The sequence below is a fragment of the Rhamphochromis sp. 'chilingali' genome (assembly GCF_963969265.1).
Source record: "Rhamphochromis sp. 'chilingali' genome assembly, chromosome: 15".
Lineage (NCBI taxonomy): Eukaryota > Metazoa > Chordata > Actinopteri > Cichliformes > Cichlidae > Rhamphochromis > Rhamphochromis sp. 'chilingali'.
The window spans coordinates 24,190,782-24,211,561 of record NC_137942.1 but is presented as its reverse complement, the minus strand read 5'-3'; the positions used below and the strand labels follow the sequence as shown (position 1 = coordinate 24,211,561).

The 20,780-nt window shown below is 42.6% G+C and overlaps 1 protein-coding gene across 1 annotated transcript in view; it reads right to left on the bottom strand.

The window, feature by feature from the left end:
- LOC308412281 (protein shisa-8) overlaps positions 1-20,780 on the bottom strand; it is a 135,651-nt gene that overhangs the window by 16,246 nt on the left and 98,625 nt on the right. Inside the window, exon 4 of the mRNA XM_080906510.1 lies at positions 5,671-5,787. Coding sequence (XP_080762636.1) covers positions 5,671-5,787 — 117 coding nt within the window. The remainder of the gene's footprint in view (positions 1-5,670; positions 5,788-20,780) is intronic.

Below are 20,780 nucleotides of genomic sequence, written 5' to 3'. Positions count from 1 at the left end.
ACGGTGGTCCCCGTGGTAATCGGAGCACTAGGTGCGGTGACTCCCAAGCTAGGCGAGCGGCTCCAGCAGATCCCGGGAACAACATCGGAGATCTCTGTCCAGAAGAGCGCAGTCCTGGGAACAGCTAAGATACTGCGCAGGACCCTCAAGCTCCCAGGCCTCTGGTAGAGGACCCGAGCTTGAAGGATAAACCGCCCGCAGGGGCGTGCTGGGTGTTTTTTATATATATATATATATATATATATATATATATATATATATATATATATATTTTTTTTTTAATTTATTTATTTATTTATTTTTTAATAACATGACATCAAATGGAAATATCATGCTTGTCCCTTTTCACCATGTAAGTTACATTTCAGTTCACTGACAGAATTGGTAACTTCTGGCTCTCCAAAGCAGTGTTCTGTAGATTTTAAGCAATACTTTCCTTAGGAGTATTCAGCTTTTAATTATTTAACACCAGGAAAGTCCGGCAGAGCTGAGGTGGTAAAACTGAATAAGCTACAAGAAAGAAGAAAATCCCCCCTGCAGAACATCATAGCTCAGACGTTCCATTTGTTTTGAATCAGAAGGTTTCCCCTTTATAGAAACATTGCTGAAGGAAATGTTAAAACTAGATTGCTATGCTTTTCCTCATTAGTCTCTACAGGTTGTTCACTAATCGCTGCATGTAGAGAAATTGCATCATGAAGTGCAAAACGTAAAAAAAAAAAAAAAAAAGCTAAACCAGAGGAGCTGATTCATCTTCAAAGCCAGACTTTGAGATCCCTCCAGTTCACGTGTCTAAAAATTCACAACACCTTTTTTTCATTATTATTTACATTATGTGTCCTGAAGCATATACTGAAAGTTTCAACAACCACAAAGAGAAAAAAAAATCCAAATTGTAATCTTATGCTGTTCTTCTCAGAAAGCAGATTTTCCTGTTTCCACCCTAATTCTGCATTCACTGGATAATAAATTCATTCCAGTTTATACAAGTGTTGTAACTTGCATATCAAAACAAAATTCAGATTGACAGCATTTTGTCTGTACTCCCCTTTAAAACTGCAGGATTGTTAAAAATGTAATTAAAAACTTCAGGCAGTCTTGGCCCGCAGTTTGGAGACCGAGTGGTTTGGCAAACACTCCTTCACAGCCTCTTTGAGAAAATCCCTCCACCTTCTGTCTTGTGTTTTTTTTTCTTGCTGTAAACCTGACGCTCACTGGTCACTGACTTGGATTTAACTCTGTCAGTCACACATAGGTTTGTAATTGTTTATAAAAAATCCTTGCCTTCACACTCGATTCTGAGCGTCTCCTCTACATGTTCATCTGGTTTCTGTCCAATCACGTTCTCCCTCTCTCACCTTTAGCATCTTTGTCCCGTGCTCTCCCTGCCAGTCCACCCCTACTTCCTCCAGTACTTTAATTAAGTTATCAGAGCTGCTTGATCCTCAGTCCTGCTGCTACACCTGGCAACGGTTTGACGTCATAGAGTTTCCTGACCTCTTTGACATGTTTCATTCTTACACACAAATTTTAAAATCTAAATTTTTTCCCTTTTTTTAACAAAAAAAGCAGAAGTGAGGTTTTACCTGCTGCAGGAAGTCCAAGTGTGTTAATAAAGATTTCAAAGCTTAGTTCAGATACATGCTGTTTCACCTGGCTGATGGTCAGCTGTCCTGTCCAAATTGTTGGGTGTCCTAGCTATGACTTTGCCCACACAGGAAGGATTTCTGGACCCACTGACTTGTTTATTGCACAGTAAGAGAAGTGATAAGCATGTGTGAAAAGATGATTGGTCTGAGTACATTTACTGCATAGCACTGTGCAAAAGTCTCGAGCTTGTATCTCAAGCCACTTTGTCACTAGCAGCAACAGGCTATAGTTCCCATTTCTTTGGTTGTATCTATGAAAAACACCAAAGACAACAGACAGGCATAAATAAGTATCTATATATCAACAAGATGATACCCACACAGCTATAGGCAAAACTTGGCAGATCTTGGCCTTAAAACAACTGAGAAAATTGGACCAGTGGAGGACAAAATAAATAGTTGCAAGTCTTAAAAAAAGGTATCTACAGCAGATGGATTTAAAAGTCATGTGCTTAGGAAATGAGCAAAGACCTGACACCAGACCTGAGAGATGGAGTTTACTGTTCACTGTAGCCTCATCAAAAATGATCTCAGTGGACGTGTGGCTGTCAAGGAGCGATCCTTAAGGAAGGAAAACAGAGAAAAGCTGAGGTATGCCAAATTACACTCGAACTGTCAGTGGTCAGAAGATCAGTGGTAACAGGTCTGACGGGGTGACGAATCTAAATTTGAAATTTTTGGTTCAAATCTTGTCAGTACATACAGAGGAGGTCAGGAAAGAGGCAGCGAGCGAGTGTCTAGAGCCATAAATAAAACACGGGGGAGGCTCTGTCGTGGTTTGGGGCGGCATCTCAGGCAGTCATGTTGGGGCGACAGAACGTGTAAACACAGAAAAGCAGATTTTGATCCACTATGCAATACCATCTGGAAAGCTTCTGATTTGCGTAGGCTTAACTTTTCAGCAATGATCCCAAACACACTGCCAATGCAGTAAAAGCATACCTGGATAGAAAAACACACAATGTTACACTGTCAGTCATGGATTGGCCTCCCCAGAGCCCGGACCTCAACATCATTGAAGCAGTGTGGGATCATTTTGAAGAGAACAGAATAAAAAGGAGCCAAAATCCAAAGAAGAGCTTTGAAAGTCCTTCAAGAAGTCTGGAGAACTATTCCTGAAGACTACTTAAAGAAATGAAAAGAAATAGAGAACTCTAAGAGAACAAGCTTCTGAAAGTGAAACAGCACAAGCTGATAGGATTGTTTTTTGTGCAGTGTGAAGAATGAAATAAGGAGGAAACAGCTAGCCTGGCTTTGTCCGAATAAAACACAATCTGCTGAAATGTCTGAAAGACGTGGATCTCATTAGATTGTTGGCAAGAAAACAAAAAATCACATTTCCATATTTGTCAAATTATTCATTCCCAAATTATGCGCCACATCCAGTGATTGTGGAGGAATGAATTGAAAAGAAACAAATTGCTCGAAATGTTCTGACACAATGTCATGATGAAAGCGTTATAATATATGCAAGTCTTTCACACACACAGTTTTCATGTCTCACATGAATGTTGTCACAGAAACAGATTTCTTTTTAAAGCAGATGTGCTCACAGGGCTTTTGGAGAAGATATAGAGGGCATTGCCAGGGGTCGTAGGTTGTTCTGGTGTTGTGTAAGCTTTTAGGTACATACGGTAGTTAAAGAGCGTGGATGATCAGCATCGCTGATGACAAAAAGCAGAGCACTCTAAAACTGTGTGTGTGTGTGTGAGAGAGACCGAAATAAAGCAGTTACAAAACAGAGAAGAGCCTATGGGTCATCAAACAGTCTTAACTCAATACCTAGACATCGAGTGAAAGAGGAGGTTATTGCACCTCCGTCTGTGAAGGATGTGATACTTTGAAGTATTTTTCAGGGAAATGTGGCTGACGCTCATTGTGGATAGGGGATTGCTGCTGCTGCAGTCGGCCTTTGTCTCCCAGTCACTGAGCAGAATAATGAGATGAGATTGTCTCATTCTTGCTCTTTTTCTCTTCAGTCATTTTCCACAGTCACACCACATTTTGCTGGCCTCAGTTTTTGCGAGCTTAGTGTCCTAATTCTATGTGTTTAATATAAACGATCAACTTTTTCTTCATTCTTGAAAACAGTAGTCAGCACCACGTGGGCTCTGCTGCAAGGAATCACTTACATGTTTTGATGGCTGCAATTAGAAATCTTGCAATATTAAGTAAAGTAAAGTAAATATTTCTCTCTTGTTCAAAGCAACATTTTAGCTCCTGAAAGTGGTGTTGAATGAACTGACTGAATTATAAATGAGAGTTTGGAGTGAGGTGTCTTATTTTAGCCTTACCAACAGGCACATTATTATAGACAACTACTGTCTGTGTATATGCATATGTATGAAGTCCCCAAATACCACTTTCTACAATTTTTGGCTATTACATCAATTCAAATCACTCCCAGTGTATGCAGCTAAACAACACAACAACCAATCACAGTAGATCATCCCACCAGCCGATCCAAGTCCTACACCATAGCATTATTCCAAATGTTTTATACTTAATAATCAGTTCAAATCTGCTGCCAGTGATGGCAAAATCATTTAATTCATTTATTTTGATTTCCTAAACACTGAAAAGTTGCATAATGATACCAGTCAATCCGTTGCCACATTGTTTAGTTACTTTAATCCACACATTAACTACTGCAATAACATCTGCGTTTACATGTCAATAAACAATGCATGCACATGTGCCAAGCTGCTGTTCCTCATCTTTGTCACAGTGTCCTTATCTGTCTGAAGTGATCACATGAAGAAGGTGCGTGTGTGCGCTTTTGTGTGCGTGTCCCTGTTTGCATCTACACGTTTACACTTCCCTCCCTCAAGTGTGCATTTGCATTTGGATGAACAACATCCTGCGTGTGTACGAGTGTGCGATATGTTGGTTTATTCATGTATTTTCACAGGGCAAGCTTGAGGCGTGAACTAGACGCTTCACCCTGCTGCTGGCCAGACTCTACTGTCACTCAGCCAGTCTCTGTCGTGTGTGCACACGTATGTTACAGCTTTGGTTTTATAATGTGAACCAGCTGAGTTACCATTCCACTACAAGTAAAAGTACATCATCATTACTGGTTTTACCAGTCTCACACTGCTGAGTTATGATCAATATTTCCAGGAAGGACCTGCCAGTATTATACTGGTTGAACTCACCCGTTGCACACAGTACGTTCTTCTTTAATTTAACTGACTTTTATGTTTTGTCTCTGTAAATCCAGCATGCATATTGATGGTTTTCCACTGGTTTTTGCTGTATATTTGGACAAGTTATGTGTGTTATGTGTGTATTATTGATGACAGCGCAAACCAACCCAAGCTTTGCTATCAGCCTTGTGTGCGCATCTGTGCACCTTGCTTCTAATCTCCTGCTCGCCAGTGACAGCTTCTCGGTATAATGTGTCTAATATTTAGCTGCAGAGACCAAAATGAAAGTTTAAGCTGGATGGTGCTACGGTGCATGAAAGAGCCTTGCTAACATTGTTTTCCTCAAAAACTCAATAGAAGAAAGTAGCTTCTTCAATTTCTGTTGCAGCTCTGATTTATGCATCATGGTGGTGAGGATATTGTGGTAATTTTTTTCATTTGTTTTTTAGGCAATTTTCTTCTCTTGTGTAAGTGCCTGCAGTATTTTTCCAACATTAGATCCTTGTAATATCAAACTGGTAGAACAATATTTGAGAATGGGTGATTATTTAAATCATGGTGGTGGGCTCATATGGTCATAATATTTACATCACAGCTGCTGTAATCTGGTGTAACAGGGTAAATCTAGACTCTACCACAGCACTCAAACATGATTCATAACTCAGAATGTCTGGATAAGAGTCAGACTCATACAAAAAACCCATCATTTTCTACTACCGTACACATTTGGCTTCACTGACCTTTGTACAGTAAGTCTGTGTTCTGCAAGTGACTTGTTATGTGCACACCAGCAGCCGCATCCATGAGTAAGCATGCAAACATACAGCTGTAAACATGTATGCATGTAGTCAGGTTTAGTATGTGTTACTCACCCACAGCCTTGAGTGAGGCATACTTGTTGAAGCCAATTCCCAGGTTGTTGTGAGGGTGAGACAAAGCCATGGCTGGACCCAGAGGAGATAAAGCTGCATTGTTTAAATGGTTGTGATCTATGAAAGACAGAGAGAGAGAAGCAAATATCAAACAAATATCTAAAAGTTGATCAAAGAAAATGCTAATTGAGAGAATATTCTCAGGAGGAATAAGCGCATTAAACCATACAAAGAGAGAAAAGCAGCTCTCCTCTCTATAACTCTGGCCTTATTTGGCTGACATTTTTTTTATGAATGGATGGGGATGATTTTTAAATGTTTTTTATGTTTCCATTTCCAGAAAGTGATGCAAAAGCTCTTTAAGCTCTTTAGTCAGGAATGCAAGAACGAATTAGCTGCGGGCGTGATTTGTGCACTTCTTTCAGGCCACATTACAAAATGTCCATTTCCTAATCAAAATAACAAATATATTCAAAAAGCTGTTTTCATTTTTTGTTATTTTTACATCTGCAGGTCAACAAGGACACGAGAAAACACCACTTACCATAGGCCTCTGTTTGAGTGAAAACAAGGACAGCTGACGAGGAAATTGAGCACTCAAAACTCAAGCTGAATTACACAAACACACCTTGCAGAAAAGTTGACAGATTTGTTTACAGCGCTGAAAGTCGGATGAACTTGCACATTCACAGCTGCATCGCTATCGGCTAACTGAAAATGCCCGCTCACAGTCCTGCAGGCGTACAGCTAAGCATTCAACTGTAACTTGACAGCTACTCAGCTGAGGCACTCATCACCCAACCACAACCTCCATCTTATTTAGTTTTGGTATTTTATTATGACGATTGAATGGTCATGTATATTTTTATTTAACCCTTATGCCCGCTTCAAATTTTTACCCTTTCGACACCTTGGTGGACCAAAATGTACACACACAAAATCTGCCATAAAAAAATCTTTTTCCCCCTTTTTTCACTTAATCAGCTTGAGCCCTTATAAAGTGATCAAAACATTCAGGATTTTAACTCTTTAAATACAAGTTTAATTATTCATTATTTAAAAAAACAAAACAAAAAAGAAAAAATTATTTCCCACATTATAAATAGTCGGGGGATGGGGCATCGCTGAGTCTTGGACATGTCAAATATCAGCAAAATCTGATAACAGATACTCCCTCCTGACACCTTCATGGCCAGAAGTGTCTCATTGACTTCCACTAAAATCACGTGTTTTAGTCTCTAGGCCACTGTAGTATAAACCATTCGTCTCACCCCCTCTTTGCATTATTGGAGTGCAAATAGGGAAGTGGAAGAGAAATGATCACCAGCATAATTAAGACATGGTTTAGCATCACCTGATCTTGCTCTAACTATAAACATTTTTTAAAAAACAAAACGTCTTGATTCTAATCTTAAAACTAGACATGGTTTCTATCCCCCAAATTAACCTGGTTCCACAGGACGAACCACAATTAAACCTCCAATCGGAGTGCTCTGTTAGGGTAATACGATACTATTAGGTCTTTAAGATATGTTGGCACCTGATTATTCAAGACCTCATATATGAGAAGGATTTTTAAATTCAATTCTGGATTTAGCAGGAAGCCACTAAAGAGAAGCTAAGATGAGAGAAATATGATCTCCGGGGTCCCTCTTCTACTCTTGCTGCAGCATTTTAGATTAACTTCTCAGGGAGCTTTTAGAAATGGCTGATAACAAGAAATTACAATACTTCAGCTTGTAAGTAAGAAAGGCACAAACTAGTAATTTGGCATCACTCTGAGAGTCTATTTGTGATTTAAGTGACACTACACAGATGAAAGGATGTAGTCCATGATATGTGCACGTTGAGGGAAATATTCTGGTCATTTCTCACAGTTTTACTGGAGGTCAAGCTAATGCCATCCAGGGTAAATATTGGTTCGATATCATGTTTCTGATGATTTTAGGGCAACGTGCAATAACCTGAATAAGTCTGAATTTAAAGGTAGAAAATTGACTTCTTGTTTTATGTTGAAGGTTAGTTTCTCATGTGGTTTTTGGTGATTTTACTTTCTGTGTTAGTGTCTGATTGAATCCACCTGTACCTTGTGTGATCTCTCCAGTGTTCACTCTGCGACTATTCATTCTTTATCAGGTCTTTGTCATTAATTCCTCCTGTTCACGAGTTATCCTGGGTTTTTAAAAATGACATTTTTTTGTTATTAAAAAATAATCTTAGAGGAAAATGGGTGACAGAATCCCAACTCTAGTCACCAAAGGTACCTGTTTCTGCAATTAATCATTGGAATCAATGGAATACATTTTTCAAAACAACATAAAAGCAACTGCACTCATCTTTGACAATAACAACACAGCATCTCAAAGACTCTGCAAGCCTTCCTGAGAAACAAGGTCAGGCCAGGATTACCTCCCTTCTCTGAAAGTGTCATCTTTCCAGAAGTACAAAACTTAGCTAAAACTGTTTCCTGAAGAGGATGACGCACACACACACACACACACGCACACACACACCTGACTCCTGGATCCACCAGCCCCACAATAGCTGAAATGCATCGATGGGAATCAAGCGAGGGGGAAACAGGAGAGCGAGGCGGAGAGCGCGGGAGACGCAGGGAGAGAAACCAGAGAGCGAGGGATGTGACACCAGCGCTGACTGATTGAATTAGAAATAGATCTTCACTTCCCCTTGTAATTGATATGCAGTAATGACACGCTGTGTAGCACAGAGTGCAGGGAAGCCCAGTCGTGTGTATGCGTTGTATAGCTGTGTGTGTATGTAAAATATCTTGTGTGAACCATGTATGCCGCCTCTCTCATCACTCATTCGCCTACCTAGAGTTAAAAGGAGCACATCCATCAATCAACCAATAAACAAAAACCCACCTACACTTAAAATTGCTTTAGTTATTTAATTTATGCAGGAATTGCGAACGATTGCACAACATTCAAAGCAATTGCTCCTGCTCTTTAAGTGCCCTACATTTGGATCCCTTGTTCTCAAGCACTCCTTTTGTGAACCAACAACAGTGGAAATAATGAGAGGGTCAGACAGAAAGACAGGGAGTTGAAGGCAGACACAGCTAATTGATGGAAAGATCCCTGGCCACTCTCCAGTTTGACCACAGGGCTGTTCCCGGCCACCAGAAAGAGAGTTAGAGAGTGAGACAAAGAGGTTTATTTTTGAAAGATTTTGTTGTTTTACTCCAGCATAACATGTAACAGTGCGCATACTACTTTTGACCTTTTTCTGCTCAGTGAGTTTTTAGCATCCTCCTTCAGCAACGTTATGACAGACATGGTAATATGCTGAGGCACAGGACAGAGGACGAAATGCAGGATGGGTAAGACAAGTTTAGCTTAGCGTTAGTGTTATTATTCTCAAATAGTTTTTGATGCATGTGTTTATATTTAGAGCGAGATTTATGAACATGTGCGTCCTTAGAGATAGTAAATAGCTGCTGACCTGACTGGAGTAAAAAGCCATTTGCCCTTCAGTGATAAGGAAGGGCACAAAAACAACATGTCACACATTACAAATGACATTTCAAAAAGAACTTCAGGAGCATTGCCATTGCTTAACCATTAGATTATTAACCATATACAGAGTTTATACAATTTTTCAACAACAACTAAACATCAAGCAAGCATGGAGCAACAAAAGCCATAGAAATCAGTGTATGTGCATCCGTGCAATGCAGTGGATTTGTTTCCTTTCTTTTTTTTGGTCTCTTGCCCATTTATCAACAAAAGAAACAGTGAAGAAAAGTAATACGTAATAGTGAGCAAAAAAGAAAGCAGCGGAGCCTTTTAAAGGCTGTAAAAGCCGAGTCCATATTGTCCACAGTGCCACACCTTTTCTATTACGCCTTCAGTTTTATGTCATAACTTTAACAATATGTTAAAAGCCAAAGCCAAACCGTGTCACACTGCTATAGTAAAAATCTGCTTGTAATAAAACGGTTTAGAGAAATGGTCTATAAATAAACATTATTAGCCCTGTTAAAATGATTAAAGCGAATCTAACATTGTAGCTTAACTCACTTTGGATTAGCTGTGTCCTCATTTTAAGCATTGCTTCATTGTTGGCCTTTAGAATAATTGTTAATTAATTTTGCATCAGTCACAGATGATTAATACCTTACTAAAAGCAGGAGTTAAACTGGTTAATTGAACAAGAAGAAAAAATATGAGGGGGCAGTTGCAGAAGGGTGAACATCATTTTCAGTCTGACAATCACTAATTATTTAAAACCCAGCCTTGGAAATCAAGGTTTTTGACATTTACATAGCACACAGGAAGCAGCAGATTAAAAAAGACAAAAAACAAACAAACAAAGAAAAGTATCTAATGCTTGTTTTATGCTACTCTTGTTGTGCCTGTTCATGCTATTGTGCAGCCCTTAAACAAGCTAATGGCAGGTAGCTCAGCTGTGGGTAAGTTTGTGGGTAATGCTGATTGGCTGGCAAAAAGGGGAGGGAGTAACAGGCAGCATGAAAAGTACAGTCAGTGGCTGCAGTGCACACTTTTCATGGCCGATACACAAACAACAGCACAAACAAGAGTAGCCCACAGACAGGCTGTACCACATACTTTGGACACTTGGTCATAGCTGTTGTTGTAGCATGCTAAAATATAGCAAATGTTCTAGTGGCTAACTAGACTTTAGGTGCTAAAATACTCATGTGACATAGCAAAAACTAGCTAGCTAGCTGCTATCATTTTGATATAGTTTCCACCCTCAGTTGCAGAACTTGCTGCCCAAAGAGATTTCTCGCGTTGTGAGGGAAAAATATGTATTTCCTGAGTTGTTAACTAGGTGAAACCATTCACAGAGGTTGTTGCTCCCAAATCCTTGTTGTGAGTAGTTGTCCACTAACACCCACTAACAAACCACAGAGAGGCAGTGAAACTCGAAAAACTGCGACACCTTCAGAGCTCGAATACCTGTTATTTTTTCCAATAATTGGTGGTTACCAGGCAATCGCCAACTGGTCTCTATGGTCTCTTTTGTCCTATAATTACATGGTTCGTATTTTTTTTCAGTTGTTTTTAAAAAATTTTCTACCCTGTAATATGCACAGCATGTTGATTGAATTGATTTCATCAGCTGTTTGATTTGATCAAACATGTTGTCAACATGTAGTGCAGCTCGGTTCTCTGAGCATGTAACTCCTTACGGATCCTCCTTCACATGTTTCTTTGAGTTTATGTTTTTCCACTGAGGTAAAGAGAGAGTTTTTAGGAGAAGTCACAGGAGGATTTTCTTTTTTTTGACAATTCATCTGCAACCCCCATGTCCTCCCTTTCTCTTGGTGTTTGTTTGTGTTCCTTCTGTTAGGTTATGTGGCCCTGGGGCATATTTCTTGTTTTTTCTCAGTCACTGTATTTTTGAAATATTTTTTGGACATCACTTGCTCCATCCAGTTCCTGGGTTCCACTTGACACACTTTTAAACTGAGTTGCTTTTGAGGGGTTTTCCCCTTCTCTCTCTGTAACCTGTCTGCTTCTGTAAGTGTCCTGTGTTTGCATCATCCCTCTTTATTCACCTTTTTTCAAACAAAAGTATTTCTGCTATCCTTTCATTTTCACATTTATGAAATATCAGGTCTCTAGCCTGTTTTCATTAATGATTTGCGAAATGTTACCCCTCAGCCGTCGCGATACGATTCATACCGCCGCAAAAAAAAGTGTGAGAGAGATTGAAAAGGAACAAATTATTTCCTGCAGTTTGTATTCGTGAATAAATTCTCTCTGAATGTCCCACATTTCCTCTGCATGTGTGTTCACGAGGCTGCGCGCGGTTTTTGATGTACTGTAGTATGGAGGCCTCGGAGGAAAAGCGCTGATAAGAATTCAAATTTATGTTTATTAAATGGAAGCAGATGAGAAAATGAGGACTTTACCATACATGAATGTAATTCACAGTGTGTAGAGGCGAAAACTGTGAAAGTGATGAAATGTATGTGGACCTGTGTGTGTGTGTGTGTCCTATACCTTTGTGAGCAGCTATAGCAAATAATGTCTGTTTGGCATGTGCACGCTTCCCTCCAGCGTGTATTTGTTTTGATTTGTATGTGTGTACTTTGAAGCATACCTTGTTTGTGTTTGTGACTAGAGTGTGTGTGTGCAGCCAGGCAGGCAGGCAGGAGAGCACCGCTGGGTGATGGCCTAATTCAGCAGGGCTCAACATCAAAGAGGTTGACTGCTGCAAGGGCTTCAGCCAGTCTTACTCTGAAATGACTACTGTCACACACACACGCGCACAAACACACATACGCACACACACACAAACGCACACACACGCACAGCTAATGAGAGACAGAGAGCGAGAGAGGGAGGGAAGAAGAAAGGGGAATAAATGTAAGAACAGCAGAGTGGGATGGAGAGAGACGAGGACAGCTCGGTGTCGTTTAATGGCAAAGACTCGTCATGAAACAGAAGCCGTTGTCTCAACTTCACCCTTTATACTATAACTTGAAAATACAATGTTTATGAATATATTTGTTAAATTTATTGTCTGATGTTTCACAGTGCAGAGCACTAGCAGGGCGCAGTTTGAGTGATGTGCAGGGTGATATAAGATCATCTGTGGAACTGCAGGGCACTCTGGATGTGTTTGTGGTTGTTTCATCTTATGTGAGAGAAGGAAAGCAAAGACAAAAAAGAGGATTCAGAGGTAGGACAGAGCAGAGGAGGCTTAAAGCTTTGTCTCTTATACTTTGTGTACAGCACATGTAACGCACCAGCTGTTCAAGGGACTGGTTTGTATGTATGCTGATGTGCATATTAGTTTTTTAGAGCAGAAGGTACAAAATCATATATGTGGCCTCACATACTGCAGGCCACTTGGATCAGTGGCCTTCTGTCAGGACAAAGAAGGTGAGCAGTGATTAGCAGTTGCTTAATGAAATCTGAAAATAAACACCAATTAAAACTAAAGTGAATGCGATTCCTCTCCTTTCATTAAGGCTGTTTCCAAGCATTACTGCCACCTTGTGGTCATGAAAGATAGCTGTTGTCACAGGACAACAATGCACACTTTACTTTGATTCCACTGAAATCTAGTGTGTCTCGATTACATTGGGGGTGTCTTGTTATTGACCGCATAAACCTTTGGTGTTTGATGGGAAACTCATGGAAGTTTAGCATGGCAGACAAGATGCTGCTGGCTTCACTCTGCTAAGATCAGTTTTGATCTGCACATTTGCAGAATGTTTTCATGGTGTTTGATTTATTTTTTGATTTATCGTTTTTAGTTCAAAGGAATATCCCAACTGCAATTTTTTTTAAATTCTTTTTGGCGTTAGTACTTTGTTCTATGTCTTTTGTCCTGTCACCCTTCCTTCACTTGCGGCAATGGCTGCCTCTCACTGGTTCTTCCTGTTAAAAAGGGAGTTTTTCCTTCTCACTGTCACCAACAAGTTTACTCATACAGGGCTGAGTGATGGTTGAGGTCTCTCTGTATTATTGTAGGGTCTTAACCTTTTAATATAAAGCGCCTTTAGGCAGCTGTTGTTTTGCGCTATATAAATAAATTCTATGAGTGTGTTAGGGAAAATATTATAAAACACTTCTTCAGTAAAGACTTCAGAGAAGAGAAACACAGACAGTTTTACTTGTTGCTTAGCAAGGGCAGCTCTGAGCTCTCGCACGAGAGTGAGGGCTCAGGGACTCGCGCTCAGAGACTGCCCCGGTCTTTATTTTATAGTTCCAGTGTGTGTGTGTGTGTGTGTGTGTGTGTGTGTGTGTGTGTGTGTGTGTGTGTGTGCTGCTGATCAAAGGGTCATAAAGCACAAAAGGTACACCCTTGGTCAGGAAGAGGGTAGTCTCCCCCACCCTAGATGGTTCACCCTTGATAACACCGTGAGGAAGTCCAGCAGTTCAAGCACTTAGACTAGAACAGACGTAGTTACGTTAATCCTACCGTAAAACAATAAAACAAGGTACGAGCTCTTTCCCATGCTCCCAGGATGTGGGGGTGAACCAAGCCTGCTGAAAATCACACATCCTGTCACTACACAATTGATTATATGCCTCTAAGCATACATGGTTAAACATTTCCTAATACAAATAACTACAAACAGCATCCTACCATAAGCAAACTTATATCACTAAAAGATTATACTGACTACTAAATACAATTTTCCATTGACAGAGTGTGAGAAGAGACCCAGTCCTGTAATTTGTGAGGTGGCATTTTGTCACCAGTTTTGAGTTTTGCTGTTTTCATGCTGTCAGGAAATTGTCCAGTTTGGTGTGATAAGTTGAAGTTTTGAGTTAGTGGTTTTCTTTTTCCATTTATTAACACCATCTATAACTTCTTCATGTGTAGCTGTAATGCTGTTAAACCGCTCATCAGTGTGACAGCTAGTGGTGCTGAGGAAAAAGCTGTTATCAGTGTGATTTTCCAGTTCATGTGGATGATGTTCAGTGTAATGAGAAGCGCTCAGCGCTAGATCATATTGTACAGCAAACTTTTGCAGATTGTAGATTGGTCATTATTTTAAGTCTATGAGTTTTTTGTTGTTGTAATCAGTTTGAACATATGAAATTTCCCCCTCGCCGTCGCAGCTATCAGCTCCGGATTAAACTCTGCATCAGCTCCTTCCTTTTCCTTCTTTTGCATCTGTGAAGTCTTCATTTATATAGATTTTTGTTCCAGTGAGTGACTCAGCCCGCTGTATGGGTTTAACTGTTTGACTGTATAATTATGTGCACTGTCCTTCTTGAGCTCCTGCTGCAATCAGACAGAAGTTTTCTCATTTTTTCCCCTTTTTTGAGCGAGGTCTCTCTCAATCCACAAATCCTTCCAAACACAGACTGTCACACACATCGAAAACATCAGTTGTTTTTTTCAGTTTGTTTGGCAATTTCTGATTTTATGTCATCCGCCTGCTTTCGTCTGAAGGGTTGTTTTAAGCTAATCTGATCGTCTGCTTATATTTAAAAAAATAAAGTTCATTGTTTTTTGTGAAATGTTTTCTCTGACATAGAAGTAAGAAGATGTATGCCATGACTTTTTATGCCCTTATTTTAAGGGCATAAAATTGACCAAACAGTACCTATAGAGTTTACATATTATGTCTGTTATATTATGTTACATATATGTACTATATACATTATTATATTCTGTTTAATCAGTACAAAAATATGTAGAAACTATAATTTGTTGTTTTATCAGTGGGTAGTGTGGGTTATGTGCTGGACTGGTAGCATTTTATTTTATTGCTATGCTAAGCTAACCATTTGCCTCCCATGGCATCATATTCACATTTAAGATATTTGATTGCACCAGGTAACCTTTAACATATACTGCAAATGGCAGAAAAAATATTTCATGGTACTTACAGTCTTCTTCAGTAACTCTAGGCAAGAATAGGTTAGATAACTGGATGCTGTTTACATGTTAAAGCTTTGAGTGGGTACCATGTGTGCAGCATATGGGCCTCCTTCATTAATATCTCTTCCTGTCTCAGTGTGTTGGAAAAAATACACACAAGCTTTACTCTGTGTTGTTGCTTAGCAAAGCTTTCTGCGTGTCCTCTCTTTCTTCCTCTGATTCTCAAAGTTTATCTTTTTAAAAATCTTTTTCTGTCACTTTTCCTCTGTTACATTTCTTTTCAGGCGCCTCTTTCTACTTCTGCACCTGCCTCTTCCCGCCTATCCTTCCTCCTTCCCTCCTCATACACCTTGTTTTCTCTGCAACCCTGTCTTGCCTAATTCTTTTGTTGTGACGGTAGAACATCTGTTGCGATGGAACGAAGCAGTGAAACCAATATGTGAGAAAGACTCATCTACCTTCATGTTTTCTTTTTGATTTCCCTGCCTCTTTTTCTCTGCCGTAAGTTTTAGTGAAGTGGGAGCTCAGTGTTTCTCTACATTTCACTCTTTTCTTTAACAGCATATAATCTACGGCAATACTGTTGTACTGATGAGTACTACCATTATGAGCAAAACACTTCAGTGAATATTCAATGATGAAATAATTTTTGCCTCACTGACCTGCTGACTGTCCAGTGGCCATACTTCTAAACTCTCTTAATACTAAGAGGAACGTGAAGAGAGACTGATGAATGACTAGAAGTACCCGCGCCCTGCTTTGCCCAGCAAATCCCTGCTTTTCTCTTAATTTTTTTTGTACTCTTATTCTTGTTCCTCTGTGTTAAATAGAGTAAATGGAGTCATTTCAGCACACTAACATCAATGTTGAAGTCTCTTTAAAAACTGCTCCGCACGCCAACCCCCCAACCCCCCTTTTCTACCCCTCACACTCTATTTGCAGGATAAATGAGGGCTTATCCCAGGATAACACCATTATTTTCTGCCTTTAGCACAGACAATGAATGTGCTGAACGTTGCTGCTCATTGCTTTACATAATGCAGTGAACACATCTATGCATAACACACACACACACACACACACACACTGACATGCTCATGCATGGACAGAGCGGTTTATCTAAATAAATAGAATTAGCTGTGGAAAGCATGTTGACTACAGAGTAGTCCAAATAATAAATAGAGCAAAGTGAAAGCAAAGTGAAAGAAGAAAGGATGAAAGAAATGGAGGTAAATTAGAGGTGAGGTAAAGATTATCTAATGTGTGTTGACAAACGATGATGTCACATCACTTAAACAAGACTTGAAATGCAGTCTTCAATCATGTAAGGTTCATTAAAACTACAAGAAAGATGTGTCAGCAGTTCACATCACTACTGTAACAGCTGCAGATGTCAGAAGTACTATATATATATATATATATATATATATATATGTGTATATATATATATATATATATATGTGTATATATATATATATATATATATATATATATATATATGTGTATATATATATATATATATATATATATGTATATATATATATATATATATATATACACATATATATATATATATATATATATATATATATATATATATATATATGTGTATATATATATATATATATATAAAAAACACCCAGCACGCCCCTGCGGGCGGTTTATCCTTCAAGCTCGGGTCCTCTACCAGAGGCCTGGGAGCTTGAGGGTCCTGCGCAGTATCTTAGCTGTTCCCAGGACTGCGCTCTTCTGGACAGAGATCTCCGATGTTGTTCCCGGGATCTGCTGGAGCCACTCGCCTAGCTTGGGAGTCACCGCACCTAGTGCTCCGATTACCACGGGGACCACCGTTACCTTCACCCTCCACATCCACTCGAGCTCTTCTCTGAGCCCTTGGTATTTCTCCAGCTTCTTGTGTTCCATCCATCCATCCATCCATTTTCATCCGCTTTGTCTGGGGCCGGGTCGCGGGGGCAGCAGCCTAAGCAAAGAGGCCCAGACCTCCCTCTCCCCAGCCACCTCCTCCAGCTTATCCGGGGGAATACCAAGGCGTTCCCAGGCCATCCGAAAGATATAATCTCTCCAGCGTGTCCTGGGTCTGCCCCGGGGCCTCCTCCCGGTGGGACATGCCTGGAACACCTCACCCAGGAGGCGCCCAGGGGGCATCCTTGTCAGATGCCCGAACCACCTCAGCTGGCTCCTTTCGATGTGGAGCAGCAGCTGCTCTACTCTGAGCCCCTCCCGGATGGCCGAACTTCTCACCCTATCTCTAAGGGAGAGGCCAGCCACCCTTCGGAGGAAGCTCATTTCTGCCGCTTGTATCCGCGATCTCGTTCTTTTGGTCACTACCCACAGCTCGTGGCCATAGGTGAGGGTAGGGACGTAGATCGACCGGTAAATTGAGAGCTTCGCTTTTACACTCAGCTCCCTCTTCACCACGACGGACCGGTGCAGCGTCCGCATTACTGCAGCTGCAGCCCCAATCCGTCTGTCGATCTCCGGCTCCCTTCTCCCATCACTCGCGAACAAGACCCCGAGATACTTGAACTCCTCCACTTGGGGCAGGAACTCATCCCCGACCCGGAGTGGGCACTCCACCCTTTTCCGGCTGAGAACCATGGCCTCAGATTTGGAGGTGCTGATCCTCATTCCCGCTGCTTCACACTCGGCTGCGAACCGCTCCAGTGCGAGCTGGAGGCCCTCACCCGATGAAGCCAACAGAACCACATCATCTGCAAAAATCAGAGATGAGATTCTGAGGCCACCAAAGCGAAAGCCCTCCGCCACTTGGCTGCGCCTAGAAATCCTGTCCATAAAAATTATGAACAGAACCGGAGACAAAGGGCAGCCCTGGCGGAGCCCATCACCCACCGGGAACGAGTCCGACTTATTGCCGGCAATGCGAACCAAGCTCTTGCAACGGTTGTATAGGGATCGAATGGCCCGTAGCAATGGGCCAGACACCCCATATTCCCGCAACACCTCCCACAGGACACCCCGAGGGACACGGTCGAATGCCTTCTCCAAGTCCACAAAACACATGTAGACTGGTTGGGCAAACTCCCATGCACCCTCAAGTATCCTGGAGAGGATAAAGAGCTGGTCCAGTGTTCCGCGACCAGGACGAAAACCGCATTGTTCCTCCTGTATCCGAGGTTCGACTAACGGACGAACTCTCCTTTCCAGCACCCTGGCATAGACTTTCCCAGGGAGGCTGAGGAGTGTGATCCCCCTGTAGTTGGAACACACCCTCCGGTCCCCTTTCTTGAAGATGGGGACCACCACCCCGGTCTGCCAGTCCACAGGTACTGCCCCTGATCTCCACGCAACATTGCAGAGGCGTGTCAACCAGGACAGCCCTACAACGTCCAGAGCCTTCAGGAACTTGGGGCGGACCTCATCAACACCAGGGGCTCTGCCACCAAGGAGTTGTTTAACTGCCTCAGTGACCTCGCCCCCGGAAATTGGCGGGTCATTCCCCTCATCCCCAGACTCTGCTTCCTCCTCGGAAGACGTGTCAGTGGGATTAAGGAGGTCCTCGAAGTATTCCTTCCACCGCCTGACAATTTTCTCAGTCGACGTCAGCAGTGCTCCGCCAGCACTATACACAGTGCAGGTAGAGCACCGCTTTCCCCTCCTGAGACGTCTGACGGTTTGCCAGAATCTGTTCGAGGCAGCCCGAAAGTCTTTTTCCATGGCCTCTCCGAACTCCTCCCACACCCGAGTTTTTGCTTCAGCCACTGCCCGAGCCGCATTCCGCTTGGCCTGTCGATACCCGTCGGCTGCCTCCGGAGTCCCACAGGCTAACCAAGCCCGATAGGACTCCTTCTTCAGCCTGGTGGCTCCCTTCACCTCTGGTGTCCACCATTTGGTTCGGGGATTACCACCACGGCAGGCACCAACCACCTTGCGGCCGCAGCTCAATGCAGCAGCTTCGGCAATGGAGACGCTGAACATGGTCCATTCGGACTCAATGTCCCCAGTCTCCCTCGGAATGCTGTTGAAGCTCTGCCGGAGGTGTGCGTTGAAGATCTCGCGGACTGGGGCCTCTGCTAGACGTTCCCAGCACACCCTCACTACGCGTTTAGGTGCACCAGGTCTGTCCAGCGTCTTCCCCCGCCACCTGATCCAACTCACCACCAGGTGGTGATCAGTTGACAGCTCAGCCCCTCTCTTTACCCAAGTGTCCAGAACATATGGTCGCAGGTCTGCTGATACGATTACAAAATCGATCATCGACCTACGGCCTAGAGCATCCTGGTGCCACGTGCACTTATGGACACTCTTATGTTCGAACAGGGTGTTCGTTATGGCCAAACTGTGATTAGCACAGAAGTCCAATAACAGAGCACCGCTCGGGTTCAGATCAGGGAGGCCGTTCCTCCCAATCACGCCCCTCCAGGTCTCGCTGTCGTTACCCACGTGAGCATTGAAGTCTCCCAGCAGGACAACAGAGTCTCCAGGTGGAGCACCCTCCAGCACCCCCCCCCCCAGGGACTCTAAGAAGGCTGGGTACTCTGAACTGCCACTCGGCGCATAAGCGCAGATGACAGTCAGGACCCGTTCCCCGACCCTAAGGCGCAGGGAACAAACCCTCTCGTCCACCGGGAAAAACCCCAACGTACCGGCAGCAAGCCGAGGGGATATTAGGATACCCACCCCAGCCCGCCGCCTCTCACCAGGGGCAACTCCAGACTGAGACAGAGTCCAGCCCCTCTCCAGGAGACTGGTTCCAGAGCCCAAGCCATGTGTAGAGGTGAGCCCGACTATATCTAGCCGGTACCTCTCAACCTCACGCACTAACTCAGGCTCCTTCCCCACCAGAGAGGTGACATTCCATGTCCCTATTGCCAGTCTTGGCAGCCGGGGGTCAGTCTGCCAGGGCCTCCGCTCCTGGCCGCCACCCGGCACACAATGCACCCGACCCCTATGGCGCCTCCTGCGGGTGGTGGGCCTGCGGGAGGATGGGCCCATGTCTCCTCTTCGGGCTGTGCCCGGCCGGGCCCCATGGACTAAGGCCCGGCCACCAGACGCTCGCCCTCGGGCACCCTCCCCGGGCCTGGCTCCAGGGCGGGGCCCCGGTAACCCTATCCCGGACAGGGTAAACTGTTCCCTCGATGTCCTTTTCATAAGGGTCGTGTTCCTTCTTCCTGATATTGCTGTCATTCGGAACCGCTACATCGATCACTACGGCCGTCTGCTTCTGAGGGACCTATGGATATATATATATATATATATATATATATATATATATATATATATATATATATATATATATATATATATATATATATATCAGTAGCACTGCCAGGCTTCTACCTTTCTACCTTTAAAACCCGGAGAGCAGCCAAATGGCTGGTAGGCTTTTAGCTAAGCTTTAGCTTCAGCCAAGTGGAAGCTAAATTGGCTAGTCATTCATATGTATATTAGGTTGTTACCTGGGAATTCTGGAGGGAGGGGAGTGGGGGTGTGTGAATGAGGGGGTGGGGGAGCTGCTAAAAGCTGTGAACTTCCTTGTGTTTCATCTTGATGCATTCTCAATCATCCAGGGAAATAAATCTCCAAAAGTCACCAACTTGGAGTGTTTCAGTTTGCCATCTTAGGGAGAAATCAACACACATGGGTGTATGTCCTTTGTTGCTGAGATTTATTGATAAAAACAGTACAAAAAACCAACCATTTGTACACATATTTACAAATGGCCTGCTGAGTGGTGCACGGGGCATGTTCATTGGTTCATGGACCTCCCTGAACTAATGGCATTTATT